Source organism: Pristiophorus japonicus, chromosome 13 (genome assembly GCF_044704955.1).
Source record: "Pristiophorus japonicus isolate sPriJap1 chromosome 13, sPriJap1.hap1, whole genome shotgun sequence".
Taxonomy (NCBI): domain Eukaryota; kingdom Metazoa; phylum Chordata; class Chondrichthyes; family Pristiophoridae; genus Pristiophorus; species Pristiophorus japonicus.
This window is the reverse complement of record NC_091989.1, coordinates 112,180,020-112,199,355: the sequence shown is the minus strand read 5'-3', so window position 1 is coordinate 112,199,355 and position 19,336 is coordinate 112,180,020. Positions and strand designations below refer to the sequence as shown.

At 46.1% G+C, this 19,336-nt stretch overlaps 1 protein-coding gene across 1 annotated transcript in view; it reads right to left on the bottom strand.

Moving 5' to 3' along the window:
- Positions 1–18,346, bottom strand: part of LOC139278173 (uncharacterized) — a 64,432-nt gene extending 46,086 nt beyond the window's left edge. Inside the window, exons 1-2 of the mRNA XM_070896827.1 lie at positions 18,301–18,346; positions 4,720–4,823 (exon numbers count right to left, since the gene is read on the bottom strand). Coding sequence (XP_070752928.1) covers positions 4,720–4,823; positions 18,301–18,311 — 115 coding nt within the window. The 5' untranslated portion in view covers positions 18,312–18,346. The remainder of the gene's footprint in view (positions 1–4,719; positions 4,824–18,300) is intronic.
- Between the last annotated feature and the right edge of the window lie 990 nt (positions 18,347–19,336).

Sequence of the window (19,336 nt, the reverse complement as noted above, 5' to 3'; positions counted from 1 at the left end):
GATAGGCGAGTCTGCAGCGAGCCTTCAGTTACACTCTTTAAGCCTTGCTTGATGGTTTGCACTGCTCTCTCTGCCTGGCCATTGGACGCTGGTTTAAACGGGGCAGATGTGACATGTTTGATCCCATTACAGGTCATGAATTCTTTGAACTCAGCACTGGTAAAACATGGCCCATTGTCGCTTACCAGGACATCGGGTACGTGTTGGTGGCAAACATGGCCCGCAGGCTTTCAGTAGTGGCAGCGGACGTGCTAGCCGGCATTATCTCACATTCCATACACTTAGAGTACGCATCTACAACCACAAGGAACATTTTACCCAAGAACGGGCCTGCATAGTCGAAGTGTACCCTAGACAATGGTTTAGAGGGCCAAGACCATAAACTTAGCAGCGCCTCCCTGGGTACATTGCTTAACTGCGAGCATGTATTACATCTGTGAACGCAGGACTCTATGTCCGCATCGATACCGGGCCACCACATGTGGGATCTGGCTATCGCTTTCATCATTACGATGCCTGGGTGGGTACTGTGGAGGTCATTGATGAAGGTGTCTCTGCCCTTCTTGAGGACCACAAGATTGCCCCACAGAAGGCAGTCTGCCTGTATAGACATTTCATCTTTGCACCGCTGGAACGGCTTTATCTCTTCCTGCATTTCCACTGGGACATTAGTCAGCTTCCGTGAAGCACACAGCTTTTGCCTAGGGATAATAAGGGGTTCTGGCTTGTCCAGGTTTTGATCTGCCGGACAGTGACGGGTGATTGCTCACTTTCAAATGCTAAATCTGCAGGCTGCGCCATTTCCACCCCCGTGTTGGGCAATGGCAGTCTACTGAGAGCATCGGCACAGTTTTCTGTGCCTGGCCTGTGGCGGATGGCATCGTTGTACGCGGACAATATGAACACCCATCTCTGGATGCGGGCCGATGCGTTGGTTTTTATCTCTTTACACTCAGAAAACAGGGATATGAGTAGCTTATGGTCAGTTTCCAATTCGAATTTTACCCAAATAGGTATTGATGCATTTTCTTTACCCCATAGACACATGCTAAAGCTTGTTTCTCAATCATGCTGTAGGCTCTCTCAGCCTTAGACAGACTCCTGGATGCATAAGCAACCGGCTGCAGTTTCCCAAAATCATTAGCTTGTTGCAATACACACCTGGCGCCATATGATGACGCATCACATGCTAGTACCAAACGCTTACATGGATCATACAACACAAGCAATTTGTTTGAGCCGAGCAATTTTCGCGTTTTTACAAACATTTTCTTGGCTTTTGCCCCAAACCCATTCATCGCCTTTTCGTAGTAAGACATGCAGTGGTTCTAACAATGTGCTGAGACCTGGTAAGAAGTTACCAAAGTAGTTCAGGAGTCCCAGAAACGATCGCAGCTCCGTCACGTTCTGTGGACTTGGTACGTTCTCGATTGTCTCCGTCTTCACGTTGGTGGGCTTGGTGCTATCCGCCGCAATCCTCCTTCCCAAGAACTCCACTTCAGGTGCCAGGAAAACGCACTTCGAGCATTTTAACCTGAGCCCCACGTGGTTGAGTCGACTGAGAACCTCCTCCAGGTTCTGAAGATGCTCGGCTGTGTTCTGACCTGTGACCAAGATATCATCCTGGAAGACCACGGTGTGCAGGACCAACTTCAGTAAGCTTTCCAATTTTCTCTGGAATATCGCTGCCGCTGACTGAATTCCAAATGGGCATCTGTTATAAATAAAAAGACCTTTGTGCGTGTTGATGCAGGTGAGGCCCTTCGATGATTCCTCCAGTTCCTGCGTCATATAGGCTGAAGTCAGATCCAGCTTCTTGAACGTCTTTCCTCCCGCCAGCATTGCAAAGAGGTCGTCGGTCTTTGGTAGTGGGTATTGGTCCTGTAGGCAGAAACGATTGATAGTTACTTTGTAATCACCACAGATTCTGACGGTGCCATCTCCCTTGAGGACGGGAAGGATCGGGTTGGCCCACTCGTTGATCTCGATCGGTGAAATGATGCCCTCTCGTTGCAGCCAGTCGAGCTCGATCTCTACCCTTTCTCTCATCATGTACGGTACTGCTCTTGCCTTGTGATGGATGGGTCACGCCCCCGGAATTAGGTGGATCTTCACTTTTGCTTACTGGAATTTCCCATTGCCTGGTTCGAACAGCGAAGGGAACTTGTTTAAGACCTGGGCACACAAAGTGTCGTCAGTGGCTGATAGCGCTTGGATATCGTCCCAGTTCCAGCTTATCTTTTCCCAGCCAGTTCCTGCCGAGCAGCGTGGGACCATCGCCCGGTACCACCCAGAGTGGTAGCTTGTGCACCGCTCCATCGTAAGAGACCTTTACGGTAGCACTGCCAATTACGGGAATCAGCGCTTTCGTGTAAGTTCTTAGTTTCATACAAATTGGAGTTGAGGCATTGAGTCCTTGTTGCACCACAGTCTTTCGAAAGTCTTTTTGCCCATGATGGACTGGCTCGCGCCCATGTCCAGTTTCATTGACACCGGGAGTCCATTTAGTTCAACATTCAGCATTATCGGGAGACAATTCGTGGTGAATGTGGGCACCCCATGTAACTCTGCCTCCTCGGCCTGAGGCTCTGGTTCATCGTGATCCTCCTTGGATCTGTCCTCCTCTGCAATGTGGTGGTTTGCAGTTTTAACAGGTTTAGCAGCTCGCCTGCTCACTCGTTGGAGGTGTCCCATTGTTCCACAGCTCTTGCAAACATACCCTTTGAATTGGCATGAATGGAAATGATGATCACCCCTGTAGCGCCAACAAGGTGTTAATGACCTTGCATTCATCACCCTTGATGGTGGACTCCGAGACATCTGCAGATGTGCAGCTGAAGGCATGTGTGACTTGTCCTGTACGTTGCGATTTGAAAACAACATCACTTTGTTCACAGTACTTGTAGCAGCATTTGTGTGCTGAGAGATTTGCTTAGTATTGTCACTGGTGGCAGTGAATGCCTGGGCTATCGCTGTGGCCTTACTCAAGGTTGGGGTCTCTACAGTCAAAAGCTTGCGAGGTATGGTTTCGTGGCCAATGCCAAGTACGAAAATGTCTCTGAGCATGTGCTCCAAATGTCCTTCAAATTCGCAATGTCCTGCAACATCTTAGCTCGGCGACATAACTCGCCACTTCCTGGCCTTCAGACCTTTTGCAGGTGTAGAACCGGTACCTCACCATCAGAACGCTTTCCTTCGGGTTCAAATGCTCTCGGACCAGTGTGCACAAATCATTATACGATTTCTCCGTGGGTTTCTCTGGAGTGAGCAGATTCTTCATGAGGCCATAGTTCGGTGCCCCACAGACGGTGAGGAGGATCGCCCTTCGTTTGGCAGCTTTCTCTTCCCCATCAAGATCGTTGGCCACGAACTATTGGTCGAGTCACTCCACAAAAGTTTCCCAATCATCTCGCTCCGAGAATTTCTCCAGGATGCCCACTGTTCTCTGCATCTTTTGGTTTACTATCTGTATCTCGTCGCCAGTTGTTGTGCATGGAGAAAGCGTCAGACTGAACACTGTGAGCTCAAAGTAAAGTGTGACCTTAGCCTTTTATTGCAGGTGTCCAGAGTGCCTCTCCAACCTGTGAGGCTTCCTTAAATAGCTGTGTTCTCTAGGGATTATGGGATCCCTTGGGACTCCAGCAGATGAGCCCTCTGGTGGCTGTACAGAGTAAATACAAGTTTACATATAGAACAGGGTGGCCTTCAGAAGAAGGGTGATGGGCATGCACACAGAAATTCCTGGTGCAATGCCAGGCCTGCCAAAGAGAGTCTTGTCACTGTTAAGGAGCTTGGAGAAGTCCAGGTCCAACATTGCACGGGACTTTGAGTGGAGATTGGAGCCAATGATTTGCCGGATAGAAGTGATTGGCAACTCCATTAGACCCAACCATGATGCTGGGTGTGATGAGCGATATTGCAGCACAAGTGGAAGTGACACAACGTCTCAGGGCTGCTGTGAAAGCTCAGACTTCTGTCACACAGGCTCAGCTTTCTGCCATGCAAGCTCAGACTGCTGCCATTGTGGCTGGGTTGTGGAAAGGGTCTTACAGCAGCCCAGCAAACTGTTCTCCAACAGATGGCGAGGAATGCTGAGGGGCTGCCCCAGGGGGAGTGGCAGTGGCTCCATGGAACAAGAATCTGCTGTCCTCTCTCAGGGTGACAGCATTCATACTTCCATCACTGCCACTCTGCTAGTGCCATTGCAGATGCCTGTCAGCCAGCCAGCCCAGACTGCTACTGCCCATGCCAAGGAGAATGCCTCCCGAGCGGTCAAGGCAGTGGAATCATTGTTTGAGCACCCCGATGGTCTGCTCAATGAGCTTCCTCGTGGCAGTATGGCTCCCATTGCTGGCCATAAGTGATGCGGTTACAAAATGCAGTTATCTGCCAGGTGAAGAACGGATAGCTCTTGTCTCCAAGCAGCCACGCTCGGGTTCGATGAGGTGGCTGGAAGATTGCTGGCAAAGTGGACTGGCACAGGATAAAGGCATCATGACTGCTGCCAGGATACTGGGCATTCACCATCATGTGCTGGGTGTGGTCCACAACAACTGCACATTAACAGCCTTTGCGGTTATACAAATTCTTAAACAGGGTCATTACCCTGAGATACACAACCCACGATGTATCCCATTGGATCGCCAGCCCGGTACAACCATTGAAATTGAAATGCGATTTAAAGATGGAAAACAACGGAAGAGCTGAAAAACAAATTACCTTTTCCAGTGTGAAACCAGAAGAAATATAAAAGAAGACATCGACAGGCCATCAGTTTGTGAAAGGAACTTGCTCTGGGAGGCATCTTCTGCTGCATTCCCCCTCTGGAAAATCAACATTTTGAATATGAGAGCACTGAGTGAATACTGCTTAAATATTGGTTATATCTGAAATGTGTCAAATTAAAATTTATTTAAACGATTAAATCTCAATTGGAGCACCAACATTCAGTGGCACAAAATGGCAGGACATGGTTCACACTTGTGATCATCGAGATCAGCAATTGGCTTGGGGGAATGATTTAGATTTTGGTGGAGAGGAAAGGTCAGATGGAGAACTGTCCTCAGGTTGCTCGGACACAGCTGTGAGTGGCCACGTCAAACAGAACTGATAGAAGCTGGAGGTAGTTCGTCGGTCCTCTTTCCACAGTTGATTCATAACCTGAGGACACCAGAGACTGGAAATAAAACCGCAGGCTGTGTGACCATCAAATTAAACAAATAAATACTTGAGCAATTAATAAATGTGATTTGCTTGTCACAACCATTTGTCTATCAGGAGTGAACAGGAATCCAAAGTTTCTTGGGTTGTACTTTGCTTCAGGCTTTGGATACATCTATTTAGATTCACTAGATGAATTGATGTTAATATGGAAAAGCTTATGGTCCATGAACATAAGAACATAAGAAATAGGAGCAGGAGTGGGCCATTCGGCCCCTTGAGCCTGCTCCGCCACTCAATAAGATCATGGCTAATTTCCAACTTAACTCCACTTTCCTGCACTATCCCCACATCCCGTCATTCACTTAATAAACAAAAATCTACCGATCTCTATCTTGAATATACTCAACGACTGAGTCTCCACAGCCATCTGGGGTAGAGAATTCAAAAGATTCACACCCGCTGAGTGAAGAAATTTCTCCTTATCTCACTCCTAAATGAGACTGTGACCCCTGGTTCTAGACTCCCCAGCCAGGGAAAACATCTTTTCTGCATCTACCCTGTCAAGCACTGCAAGAATTTTGTATGTTTCAGTGAGATCACCTCCCATTCTTCTAAACACGAGAGAATATAGACCAAGTCTACTCAATCTCTCCTCATAGGACAATCGGCATGCACAAGGCTCCATTAGCACCCCAGACCCTAAATTGGGGATCGAGCACTGAAGCTGCGCCGAGCGATGACAGCAACAGTTTCGGGGACACGTCCCGGGCAGCTGGCTGCTAGCGAGGTGAAATTTAAAAGGGAAGTGGCTGGCTGCTCCTGAAAAAAATGTCTGCTTTTATTTTCCGTGCCGGTGTCGATTTGGACGCGGGGTCCGTGCCACGATTGCTCAGCCCGGCACAGTTGATTATGCAGATTGTGCAGCTTGGGCCCTTCCCTTTAATTCAGGGACGAGCCACTCCTAACTCGTTTAACCTATCTTGATAACTAAGATGCTTTGGACTTGGAATTAGTCTAGTGGCCCTCTTCTGCACCCTTTCCAGAGTCTCAATATCGTCCACCATGTGAGGAGACCAGAACTGGGCACAGTATTCCAAGTGGGGCTTGACTAAGTACAAAGACAAAACAGTACGCCTCGTCCTATGGATACACCCCAACACCCTATTTGCTCTAGCTATCACTGCACAGCATTGCTCATGTACCTTTAAGGATGTATGCACTAGAATGCCCAAATCTCTTTCTACCTCCACCATCTTCAATGCATTTCCCTGGAGGGTGTATAAATGTTGAGCATTTGCCCTGCCCACATGTATAACACTGCACTTAGCTAAGTTATACATCATTTTCCAGTCATGAGCCCAGTCTCCCAGCACATTAAGATCTGCCTCAATCAGACGAGCCTCTTCTACTGTTCTAGCACTCGCACAGATCTTGGTATCATCTGCAAATTTGCAACTTGTCCCACCAACCCCTGAATCCAGATCATTAATAAAAATAGTAAAAAGCAACGGTCCCAGTACTGGGTCCCTTGCTTTTTGTGGTATATATCAACGATTTAGATTTGAATATAGGGAGTATGATTAAGAAGTTTGCAGATAACATTAAAATTGGCAGTGTGGTTGTTAATGAAGAGGAAAGTCATGGGCTGCAGGAGGATATCAATCTACTGGTCAGGTGGGCAGAGCAGTGGCAAATGGAATTTAATTCAGAGAAGTGTGAGGTAATGCACTTTGGGAGGATTATAAGGAAAGGGTATACACATTAAGTAGTAGACCACTTAATAGTGTAAATGAACAAAAGGACCTTGCAGCACTTGTCCACAGATCCCTGAAAGTTGCAAGCCAGGTGGATAAGGTGGTTAAGAAGGCATACGGAATGCTTGCCTTTATTGGCCGAGGCATAGAATATAAGAGCAAGGAGGTTATGCTTAAATTGTATAATACTTTGGTTAGGCCACAGCTGGAATACTGCGTGCAGTTCTGGTTGCCATATTATAGTGTAATATATTCACAGAGCACAGCACACACAGCTCTTAACATGGCAGGCAGCTCTGTCGGAAGCCTCCGGAACAGCCTGGTTCTGTTTATTATTAACTCTGCAGTTGCAGTACACAATATGTCCACATCCACAGTATGGAGCTACAAACATTACAAGCTTACAGACATTACATATAGGAAGGACATGATTGCACTAGAGAGGGTGCAGAGGAGATTTACTAGGATGCTGCCTGAAATGGAGGATCTTAGTTATGTGGACAGATTGGATAGGCTGGGTTTGTTCTCATTGGAACAGAGGAGGTTAAGAGGAGACCTCATTGAGGTGTACAAAATATTGAGGGGCCTAGACATAATGGAGGCCTAGTAGGGCCAATTTCCAATGGTGGAGGGGTCTATTATGAGGGGGCATAGTTTTAAGGTGGTTGGTGAAAAGTTTAGAGGGGATTTGGAGGGGTAGGCTTCTTTACGCAGAGAGTTGTGGGGATCTGGAACTCACTGCCTGGAAGAGTGATGGATGCAGAAACCCTCACCATTTTCAAGAGATGGTTAAATGGGCACTTAAAGTGCTGTAACCTGCAGGATTACAGACCTAGAGCTGGTAATTGGGATTAGACTGGATAACCTCTTGTTGGCTGGTGCAGATATAATGGTACGCACTACAGGGAATTGAATACGGCCAGGGTGATCTCCTGGACTAGTTTCGATTGCCTGGATGGGTCGGAGAGGAATTTTCCAAGATTTTTTTCTCCCTAAATTGGCCTGGGTTTTTATCTGGTTTTTGCCTCTCCCAGGAGATCACATTGCTCCGGTTGGGGTGGAGTGTAGAATATTTCAGTGTAAGGGGTGTCGCAGTTGTGCGGGGCGGACTGGTTGGGCTAGATGCTCTTTGCCTTTCTGCCATTATTCATAGGTTTATATGTAACCTTCAGGGCTGTTGAACGAGGGCCGTGCATCTCTTTGTCGGCCGGTGCAGACACGATGGGCCGAAAGGGCCTCCTTCTGTGCTGTACATTTCTATATTTCTATGATCACTGCGGGTCACCATTGGTGACCGGTCTCCAAACAGATCCAAATCCATCTATAACGACGCTTTGCCTGCGTCCCGCCAGCCAGTTCTGCATGCAGCTCAATATATTTCCACTAATACCAGAGGCTCTGATTTTATAGAGAAGCCTCTTGTGCGGTACCTTGTCAAAAGCTTTTTGTAAATCTAAGTAAACAATGTGTACTGGGCTTCCCTCATCCACCAACTTTGTAACTTCTTCAAAAAGTACAATTAGATTTGTGAGACATGACCTCTTTTTTATGAAGCCATGTTGGGTATCCCAAATATATCCCACTCTATCTAAGTATTCATATATTGCATGCCTTATGATTCCTTCAAGCATCTTACCTATTACTGATGTTAAACTGATGGGCCTATAGTTACCCGGGTCTGCCTTGTCACCTTTTTTAAAAATGGGGATTACATCAGCCTCCTTCCAATCTGTAGGAACCATTCCAGAGTGCAGTGAGCTATTAAAGATACAAGCCAGGGGCTCTCATAGCACATGTGCCATCTCCCAGAGGACCCTCAGGTGGATATTGTCCAGCCCTGCTGCTCTATCTATTTTTACGTTCTTAATTCTTTCTAAGACAATATGCTTATCTATGTTAATGTTACTAGTAGTCAAATTAGTGTCATTAACTTCTAATATTTGAGCATCATCTTGAAGGGTGAATACTGATGCAAAGTACTCATTTAATATTTCCGCCATTCTCAGTGAGTCCTTTGTAACCTGGCCTTGAACTCCCTTCAGTATCCCAATTCAGTCTTTGATAGTTCTTGGACTCTTCACATAACTAAAAAAGCTCTTCCCATTACTGCCACAGTTGTCTACAGTCCTTTTTTCCATTCGTCTTTTTGCTGTTCTAATATCAGCCTTAGTTTTCTTTAGTTGTTCTTTGCATTCAACCCTATTTATTTGAGTGTTAAATTTCTTTAATTTATACAAATATTTCTGTTTACATTTTATTTGTCTTTGTACATACCCACTCAGCCACATTAGCTTTTCTTACCACATTTCCTTCTTTTGATTTTGGGCACTTGTTTGTTTACCACATTTTTAATTTGATTCCTAAAAACTTTCCATTTATATTCAACATCGGTTGCATCACCACGAAAGAGGGTTAGCCAATTTACCTGTTCCAAATCATCTGCCACTTTGAAATACGGTCTGAGTTGCAGGTTCTCATCACCTTTCATTCTACTACCAATTGGAACCATATGATGATGTGATCACTGTTGCCCAGATGTTCCCCCACATGGAGGCCTGATACGAGATAAGACTTACTACTAAATATCAGATCCAATATATAATCTTGAATAAAAAGCTAGTACTGGGGACCATGAAACTACCGGATTATCGTAAAAAGCCAATTGGTTCACTAATGTCCTTCAGGGAAGGAAATCAGCCATCTTTACTTGGTCTAGCCTATATGTGACTCCAGACTCACAGCAATATGCCTAGAAAGACACACAATCGCAACAAAGAAGTGAAGCAGCACTGTGGGAGTACCTTCACCATAAGAACTGTAGCAGTTCAAGAAGGCGGTTCACACCACCACCTTCTCAAGGGCAATTAGGGATGGGCAATAAATGTTGGCCTTGCCAATCATGCCCACATCCCAAGATCGAATAATAAAAACTCAAACTGCACAGTCTAAAATGGTATTTAAGGCAGAATATCATCAAATATCAAATCTTAACTATTAAGGAGGCAAAATTATCAAGTGTCCCGATTAGGGGCGGTAACCTTCAGGGGCCGGGACTGTTATCGCTCAGCCTGATGTTTCATGTTGATGCGCTACAATGCCCCTCCCCTTCCATTAAATGGGAGGGCCGCTGCGCACTCTGCACAGCCCTTTGGTGGCCGCCTCTGGGCTACCGAGGCAACGTGAGATAAGGTCAGCAGCCGGGCACTCAAGACGGAGTGTCAGCCTAGACCACGCATGGAGAGTCAGCCAACAAATAAAGATGGCGGCCCGGAGCGCTGCAAGCCTCCCCTTTAAACAGCGCCCTGAGAACGGACACCCGACCCACGAAACTGGCGTTGTCATCCGCCCGCACCAGCCTCGCGGACTATGGACCAATTTCCCTCGTGGGGCATTAAGGGGTCGGCGCGGGGCAGTGAGCAGTTGATGCGTATGGCAATGACATCATCGCCGATTGCATGGCGGTCCGGGGCACTAACCGTGGAACACAGTGCTGCCGAGCTAATGCCTCCCAAACCTGCAGAGCAATTTCCCGGGAGGTGGTAGCGCCCCCCTCCTTCAGGTGGTGCAACAAGGGGGCAATTTCGCCCCCTAAATGTTACAGATAAAGTGAACCCAGAATCTGATTTCAACATAAATATGCTAGCATGATGTAACTATTCCAGCCATTTTAGATTCAATCAACCAAAACGTTAATCGCAAATCCAAATTTTGCCATCTTTAACTCGAGTACTCTGTCAATATTTCATTCCTCCTCATGTTTTTACCCCACACACTTTCACATATTATTATAAAAGGACAAAGATATACTGCAACAAGAGATTTGTGGAAAGAATCAGACTAGCCATGCAACTGAGAATATGACCAGAGTGAATAAATAAAAATTTGGGTAAAATAAATGCTAGACAGATTTTAGTAAGACTTTCTTGATTCAAAGAGCAATAAATATTTGGAATAATCTGTCAAGCAGCAAAGTAGAAACAAAGACGCAGAAATTTGTGCACAATGCACCTGGCATCAAATAGGTGTCAACGTGTCCAATATGGCGGGTAGGGCCCGCGCGCACATTCCACGCCAGAGGTTTGCCGCCCGTCATATTGATGATGGCAGAAATAGAGGCATATTTTTCAATTGCAGGTCTCGTTTAGGGATACTGGGTTTATGGCAAATGATGTTGAATATAAAAGTCAAAATGTGATGAAAAATCTATATAAAAGCTCAGTAACACAGTTAGAGTTCTGTGTGCCCTATTGGTCTCCACACGATAGGAAGGATACCGAGACAATAGAGAGGGCACAGATTACAGTCACTGGGATGCTGCCGGATGTGAGGAAATACAAATATGAAGACATGAAAAATTAGGTCTGTTTTCATTCGAACAGAGGAGGTTACATGATGATTTGATAGAGGTGTTTAGAATTATGACGGGGGAGGGGGGGACAAAGCAATAATATCCCTAATTTTGTTTGGGTGCGCGGCAACCTTTAGGCAACTTTGGAACAGAGTGGATAGAAACAGAACGTTTCCAGTGGTTGAAGGGTCTAGTTCGTGATGGTGTATATCCTCCACATGAGCAGTAGCCCTAATCCAATGTGCCCACCCAGTTCCCATTTCCCTCCATCCCCCGTTCCTTCTCCCACCTATCTAACCTATTCTTAAATGTTGACATGGTCTCTGCTTCAATCACTAACTCTGGTTGTGCATTCCTCAGCCTCACCATCCTCTGTGTAAAAATATATCTCCTGCTCTCTGTCCTAAATCTCCTACATTTAATCTGATGTCCAGGTATAATTGTTCAAAGGAAAGTCTTTTCCAATCAACCTCTTTACATTCACAGGATCCCAAATCTTAAACCATGAATTAAATTCTGTCAGTCGTTAATTTTAGTGCCACACTGGGCAGTTCTCATGCCCCTCATACTTTATGAGATACTTGTCAGATGTACACCAGACCAGAACAGGAACATACAAACAGTGATCCTGAAATTCTAACCCTGGTCACACTGGCTGTCGCTGTTTCTGCGAGATTCCACAGTAACATAGAAGTGGTGAGGCTTCCGTCAATGCCTTACAAATGATGGGCAGGGGATAGGAATTCCCTTAACTAGGAGATCCACCCCTGATCTGGAGCCAAGACCCAGCATTTGTACGTAGGGTGGGACACCAAGTGAGTGGAGCACCGGCGACCACAAAGACTGAAAGGAACATTGGCAGGTTCGGGCAACCCTCCCTCTTCCCACCCGCCTCCCGGGCCCCACCCACCGCGGCAGAGGATCGTAGGAGTTTCTGAGAACCTGGGGCAGGCAGGTACCAGAGTTACACCCGAAGTAGCGCAGCTGTCCCCTACAAATATAGAGCCCACTGCAGATCCTGCAAACTCTGGCGGGGTCAGTGCTGGAGGGGAATGTGAGGCACGATCTCGGCCCAAGGAAATTCAGGACCAGTGTGTTTATCTGACCACTAAACAGTGTACTTAAATATAGATTCACAAAATACTTCACATTGAATATTTTCTGACTAACATTATAAAATCTCCATTGGTATCACACCAAATATTAATGTTCTGAAGTTTGCAATAAGCAGGGTGTAGGATTAACCCTGAACATGCCCAACACAACATTCATCGTGCTAACAGTTCAATGCTCGATTTCATTCAGGAAGGTTAGGTTCATTTAAACCAGTAGGTTTACAATCCTCATTCTATTTTGTCAACCCATACACAAATACAAATAGAATAATGTTAGTAAAGAAACATCAAGTCCTTACCTGTGAGTTGCTGGTCCCGGGCACTGTTTGTGATCACACAATGTAGGGATTCAATTTAGTGCTAGAAATTTGCCTGTACTGGGAAATTTGCCTGTGATGTCATTCTTGCATTTATAACCAGCTTCCTTGATTTCATGTGACAACGGGAGCTATGTTCTGAGTGTTGGCAATTTGTGTACCAACTTAGTGTAAGTCAAAATATGACAAATGTAGCATTAATATTCAATTAGACGGCATTAGTGACAAGTCACAATTTGTGATCTGGGCTCAGACCTGCAGGAAATGTTTCCCATTAATGGACAAACAGAATACGAGCAACCACTGAGACAAGCAAAAAGTGGATCCAAAAAAGTTAAGGACAGAGTTATTTTTCTGATGTTACTGAACACTTATGTAACTCCTGTGGTAAGGCACACTTGGGCCAGGCTTTAATATTGTGACAGTCTCAGAGGAGCATTCCAATAGTTGAGAGTCTTACACGGAGGAGGATATCACTGGACACAGAAGTGATTAACAGTTTAGCTAAATACAATGTGGATATAAACATTCATTAAAAGAATATTTTAAAAATGCCACTAAATTCTATAAACATTCCTCAAAAGATCAATTCACAGAAACTCTCTAAAAGATCATCTTTACAATTTTTTTCATTGTTAAAACTTCTGTAGAAATCGGTTGTTGTTGTTTTGTGTCTTCACAGAGGATGCGGCAGAGAAAAAAAAGCACGGATTGTGCAGTGTTATGCATGTGTTCAGGGCAAATGCTTAACATTTGTACACCCTCCAGAGAAAGGCATTAAAGATGGTGGAGATAAACAGAAATTTGGACATTCTAGTGCATACATCCTTAAAGGTACATGAGCAATGCTGTGCAGCGATAGCTTGAGCAAATAGGGTGTTGGGGTATATCCATAGGACAATTGAGTATCAGACGAGGCATGCTGTTTTGTCCTTGTACAAGACCTTAGTCAGGCTGTACTTGGAATACTGTGTCCAGTTTTGGTCTCCTCACCTGTGGGTGATATTGAGGCTCTGGAAAGGGTCAGAAGAGGGCACTCGAATAATTCCAAGTCTAAAGCATCTTAGATATCAAGATAGGCTAAACGAGTTGGGGCTCCATATCTTAGAGCAGAGTAAACTTAGGGGGGGATATGATTGAGGTTTATAAGATTATGAAGAGAAAAGACGTTGTTCCTGCTGACAGTTTATTTCAATTAAATAGGTTAGGAATAACCAGGGGTCACAAATTTAAGAAGTTTTGGCCTAGATCTTGGTTAGATGTCAGGAGGTGGTTCTTTGCCCAGAGAACAGACCTCTGGAACAAGCTGCCATTTCATTTGGTGGATGCAGACTTGCTGAATTCCTTCAAGCGAAAGCTAGACTTGTTTCTGGCTGCGGCGGAGATCACCTGTTACAGAAGGTAGGTACTGCAGGGAATTTAATGGCCAGAATGATCTCCTGGACTAGTTTCGATGCCTAGATGGGTCGGAGAGGAACCTCCCAGATTTTTTTTCCCCAAATTGGCCTGGGTTTTTGTTTTTTTACCTCTCCCAGGAGATCAAGTGGTTTCAGATGGGGTGGAGTGTATATGTTGTGATCCACAAGGTATCGCAATTGTGTGGGACAGGCACGATGGACCATATGGTTTTTACATGTCCGTCATTGTACATATGTTCGTATGTACCTCTTTCCAGAACCACAGCCTTCTTATTCACTGCTTCTTGAACATATCAAGGTACGAAGAATGCGCAAGGTAAACTCGAGGTGGGGTAAGGCCTCCTGCCCTTACATCTGCGGCCTCTCCTCAGGCATGGACACACATCGGCCATATCCCGTCTGTGTAGCTGGCACTTTTGAAGTAGTCGCCGCAGCATGACGTGGTGTGCCAACACTGCCTCCATCAAGTTGCTGGTAAGAGTGAGATGGTACTCATCAATGGAGCCAAAATGGTCATCGTCAAGGTAAATACTCAGCAGCTGTAGCACACCAACACCTACACACTCTGCTAGGAGAATACGTGGCACACACCGCGACCTCTGTGCCCCGGTTACTACTCCCTTTATACACCGCCCCGGCATCGTAACCGTCAGTTGTGAACGCCAGCTTTCTGTGACGTGTTCACTGCCACCCGGTAATGAGACTCCAAATCCAAAGTCCGCATCAGCGGCGCCAGCGAGGCATTGCATGCATACAATTGGCGGTAAAGGGCAAGGCAGTAGTTCTTTGCGCCACTGCAAAAACTCACCCGAAGTTTGCACCAGGTGGTGAGATCGCGAGCATGGCGCTGAGCCATTAGCGGCACAGAAACGCCTCTCCGGGGCACTAACGGCTGATGGTAACCAACCAAATTTCAACCCCAAAGACTTTAAATAAGTGAGCGAGAGAAGCGGCTGGAGATAAAGGTAGGCCCGACTTTTAAGACACTTAGGGAGAACAATATGGGACCTTAGCACCTCCTGTTGGCACCTAGCGGGGGCGCTATGTGGGCGGTGCGGCAGTAGATCCACGGCAAAGCAAATCCTGCACTGCACGCCAAACCTGTCCCCCCGTAATGTCGCTGCTACGAGTTAGCACCAGAGACTTCACACCAGGCAGATCGTGACAACGTCGAGCGTGCAATGCTCACTGGGCGCCCGGTCTTCAAAATTCATTGTCGCCCCCTGTCTTAGCGCCTCGCCCCGCCAGCGACAGGAAGAGCAGGCGTCAAACAGGCGGATGCAGGCTCCAGGGGCGCTACTTAAAGGGATCATGTGTAATGAGTCGCTGCTGTGAGGTTAGTGCTGTTTCACTGCTTCCTTGTCAGTTTGACAGTATGCAACGCTGAATTCAATCATTTAAAGGTTGTTTCATCTCCAGAATGGTGTAGCTACTCAAAATTAGTGACATTTTTATTCTCACGACATATCAAAGTGCTACACTAAAATGAGGTTCTGCAGCATCAATGAACCTCCCCTTTACGAACTGGAAAGAGCCTGTAGCAATGATGACTTGTGATTCGACTGCACCTGATATTGCTTAGCGCTTTGAATCTAATGGCATGGAGTCAGACCATTAGCACTTGATTTAGCACTCCAATTCTTTCTTTGAGAAATAAGATTTCATGTTGCATGCAGCGTGATTTATTAGTGTCTGGCGCTAAATCTTAACCTATTCTAAAGTTACCACCCATTCCTGGGCTATAATTAATTTCTCCCCCTTAGTCTTAAGGTTATTTCTGTATGTTAGTTAATAGTCGAACAAATAGTAGCGTGGCAGGGTCATGGAACGCCCATCCTGCAGCATGAGGGAACTCCAGGATGCTTCTCTTGTCCTGGACAACCACATGTGCAAGAAATGTCGTCAGCCAGATGAGCTCGACTCTGGGTTTTGGAGTTTAAGCAGCAGCTGCCGTCCCTGCGGTGCATCCGTGAGGCTGAGAGTTACGTGGATAACAAGTTTCAGGAGGTGCTCACCCTGCAGCATAAGAGTGTGCAGGCGGGAGGGAATGGATGACTGTCACACTGAACAAGAAGACCTGGCAGGTAGTGCAGGAGTGCCTTGAGTGAATCTCACTCTCCAACCAGTGGTGAGAGCGATGCTTCCTCTGGGGAGTACAGCCAGAGGCAAGTCCACAGCACTACGGGTGGCTCTGCTATACAAGGGAGGTGGAGGAAGACCTGGTAGGCCATAATGGTAGAGGATTTGATAGATAGGGGAAAACTCAGGAGTTTCTGCAGCTGCAGACATGATTCCAGGCACATAAATAATAAATGAGTAATAAGAGGAGGGATGGGGTGGATCTGGGACCAAAACAGAGACATACATATGGAGGCAGAGGGCATGGCTGGGGAATAAAATGAGTACTTAGCATCTGTCTTCATCAAGGAAGAAGATGCTGCCAAAGTCATAGTGAAAGAGGAGGTAGTGGAGATTCTGGATGAGATAAAAATTGATAAAGAGGAGGTACTAGAAAAGCTGACTGTACTGAAAGTTGATAAGTCACCAGGACTGGATGGGATACATCTCGGATGCTGAGGGAGGTTAAGGAGGATATCGCAGAGGTACTGGCCATAATTTTCCAATCCCCCTTGGGTACAGGGGTGGGGCTAGAGGACTGGCGAACTGTAAATGTCACATCCTTGTTCAAAAAAGGATGTAAAGATAAACCCAACAACTACAGGCCAGTCAGTTTAACCTCGGAGTGGAGGAAGGTATACAGTGGTGTTCTTCAGGAGTCAGTACTAGGAGCACTGTCTTTCTTGATATATATTAATGACATGGACTTGGGATTACAGAGTACAATTTCAAAATTTGCAGATGACACAAAACTTGGAAGTAAAGTGAACGGTGAGGAGGAGAGTGATAGACTTCAAGAAGACATAGACAGGCTGGTGAAATGGGCAGACATGTGGCAGATGAAATTTAATGTAGAATAGTGCAAAGTGAGATGTATTGATAGGAAGAATGAGAAGAGGCAATATAAACTAAAGAGTACAATCCTAAAAGGGGTGAACAAAGAGACCTGGGGGTATATGTGCAGAAATTATTGAAACTGGCAGGGCAGGTTGAGAAAGCAGGTAAAATAGCAGACTGGATATTGGGCTTCATAAATAAAGTCATAGAGTACTAAAGCAAGGAAGTTATGATGAACCTTTATAAAACACTGATTTGGCCTCAACTAGAGTACTCCGTCCAATTCTGGGCACCGCACTTCAGGAAGGATGTGAAGGCCTTAGAGAGGTTGCAGGAAAGCTTTAGGAGAATGATTCTAGGGATGAGGTACTTCAGTTACATGGATAGACTGGAGAAGCTGGAGTTGTTCTCCTTATAGCACAGAAGATTGAGAGGAGATTTGATAGAGGTATTCAAAATCATGAGGAGTCAAGACAGAGCAGATAGAGAGAAATTGTTCCCATTGGTGGAAGGGTCGAGAACCAGAGGACACAGATTTAAGGCGATTGACAGAAAAACCAATGGCGACGTGAAGAAAATCATTTTTATACAGCGAGTGGTTAATATCTGGAATGCACTGCCTGAAAGGGTGGTGGAGGCAGACTCATTCGCGGCTTTCAAAAGGAAATTGGATATGTACCTGAATGAATAAAACTTGCAGAGCTACAGGGAAAAGGCAGGGGAGTGGGACTAACTGAAGTGCTCTTGCAGAGAGCCGGCACGGGTTTGACGGGCCGAATGGTCTCCTTCTGTGCGGTAACCATCCTGCGATTCTATGGGCTAGAAATTGCGTAGTGTCCCGTTTGGGGCGATAACTTTTCAGGGAGCACCAGGCAGGAAAGATTATTTGATCCTGGGAACTTTTGCTTTACCGTTCCAACAGGGAGATGGAGCGCTAAATCAAGCTCGATCACTTCCCTTAGAGGCTGAAGTCAGTGCGAGGGGCAGTCGTGGCAGAGTGCTGAGTAATGTTCCATGCCGCCTAGCCACTTTGGTGGCTCCTTCCCTCGCTTAAAGGGAAGGGCCAATGTTGGTGTGATTCAATATTCATCCTATTTCTGTGGGGCCACTGGACCTGCGCTACATGCATAACAGCCCCAAGCTCTCTAAGAGAGTGCAGAGTTGATGAATCATGGGGTCCAAAAAAAGAAAAATGCAACAGACTGGGGAGATTCATAAATGTTGCCCTACCTGACCACCATTGACTTTCAGTAGCGTTCCCCAAGCGGCCAGCCGAGGTGACAACGCCTCCTGCAGCTGCCGCTGTTGACGCCCGGCGATGCTGCAGGGGGCGGGAGCGAATTTCACATGCGGGACGCTAACAGAGCACTGTGCACCAGATGACACCAAAATCTACGGGGCGCAACAGAGCGAGATGGTATATGTTAGCATCAGTGTGAAACCGCCAGCGAAGTTTGCAAGTGTCGGTGAATTTTCCGCACCAGGTCGGTAACCCTTTAGTGCCCCATTACTGACCCCTGCAGGTGCTGATGGGAGGTGCAAAGCAAGCCAACGTCTCCCCTATGATTCTATGAAGTTGGCACATATAAAAGATCTGTGTCACACTTGCACCCAATTGGCTTTAATTTATCCACCGCTCGACATTAATGCCTCAAAAAACCGTCAACCTAATTTCCAGCCCATAGTATTTACACAGCACCTATCACTGCATCAGGAAGTCCCAAAGCGCTTTACAGGTAATGAAGTATTTTTGATGTAGAGTCACAGTTGTAATGGAGGAAATGCAGCAGCGAATTTGCTCCCAGCAAGTTCCCCAAACAGCAGAGACAATGAGCACATAGTGTGGGTATTGGTGTGTTAGTTGAGGGATAAAAATTTGCCAGAAAACCAGAGGAATTCCCCAGCTCTTCTTCGAAAGATGCAATGGGCTCGTTTATCCACCTGAGGAGGCAAAAGGGGCGTCGATTTAACATCTCATCTGAAAGGCAACCCCCCGTGAGAGTTCAGCGCTCCCTCAGTACAGTACTGGAGTGTCAGTGCCCCCGTGAGAGTTCAGCACTCCCTCAGTACAGTACTGGAGTGTCAGTGCCCCCGTGAGAGTTCAGCGCTCCCTCAGTACAGTACTGGAGTGTCAGTGTGCTGGCGTCCCTATTTAACATCAATAACATTCTGTTACAGTCTGGACTCTGCTTATTTGCCTAGATTTTCATTTCTTTCTCTTTATTTCCTGCCATTTTTATCTAAACTGATTTTATCTTTAAAAGCA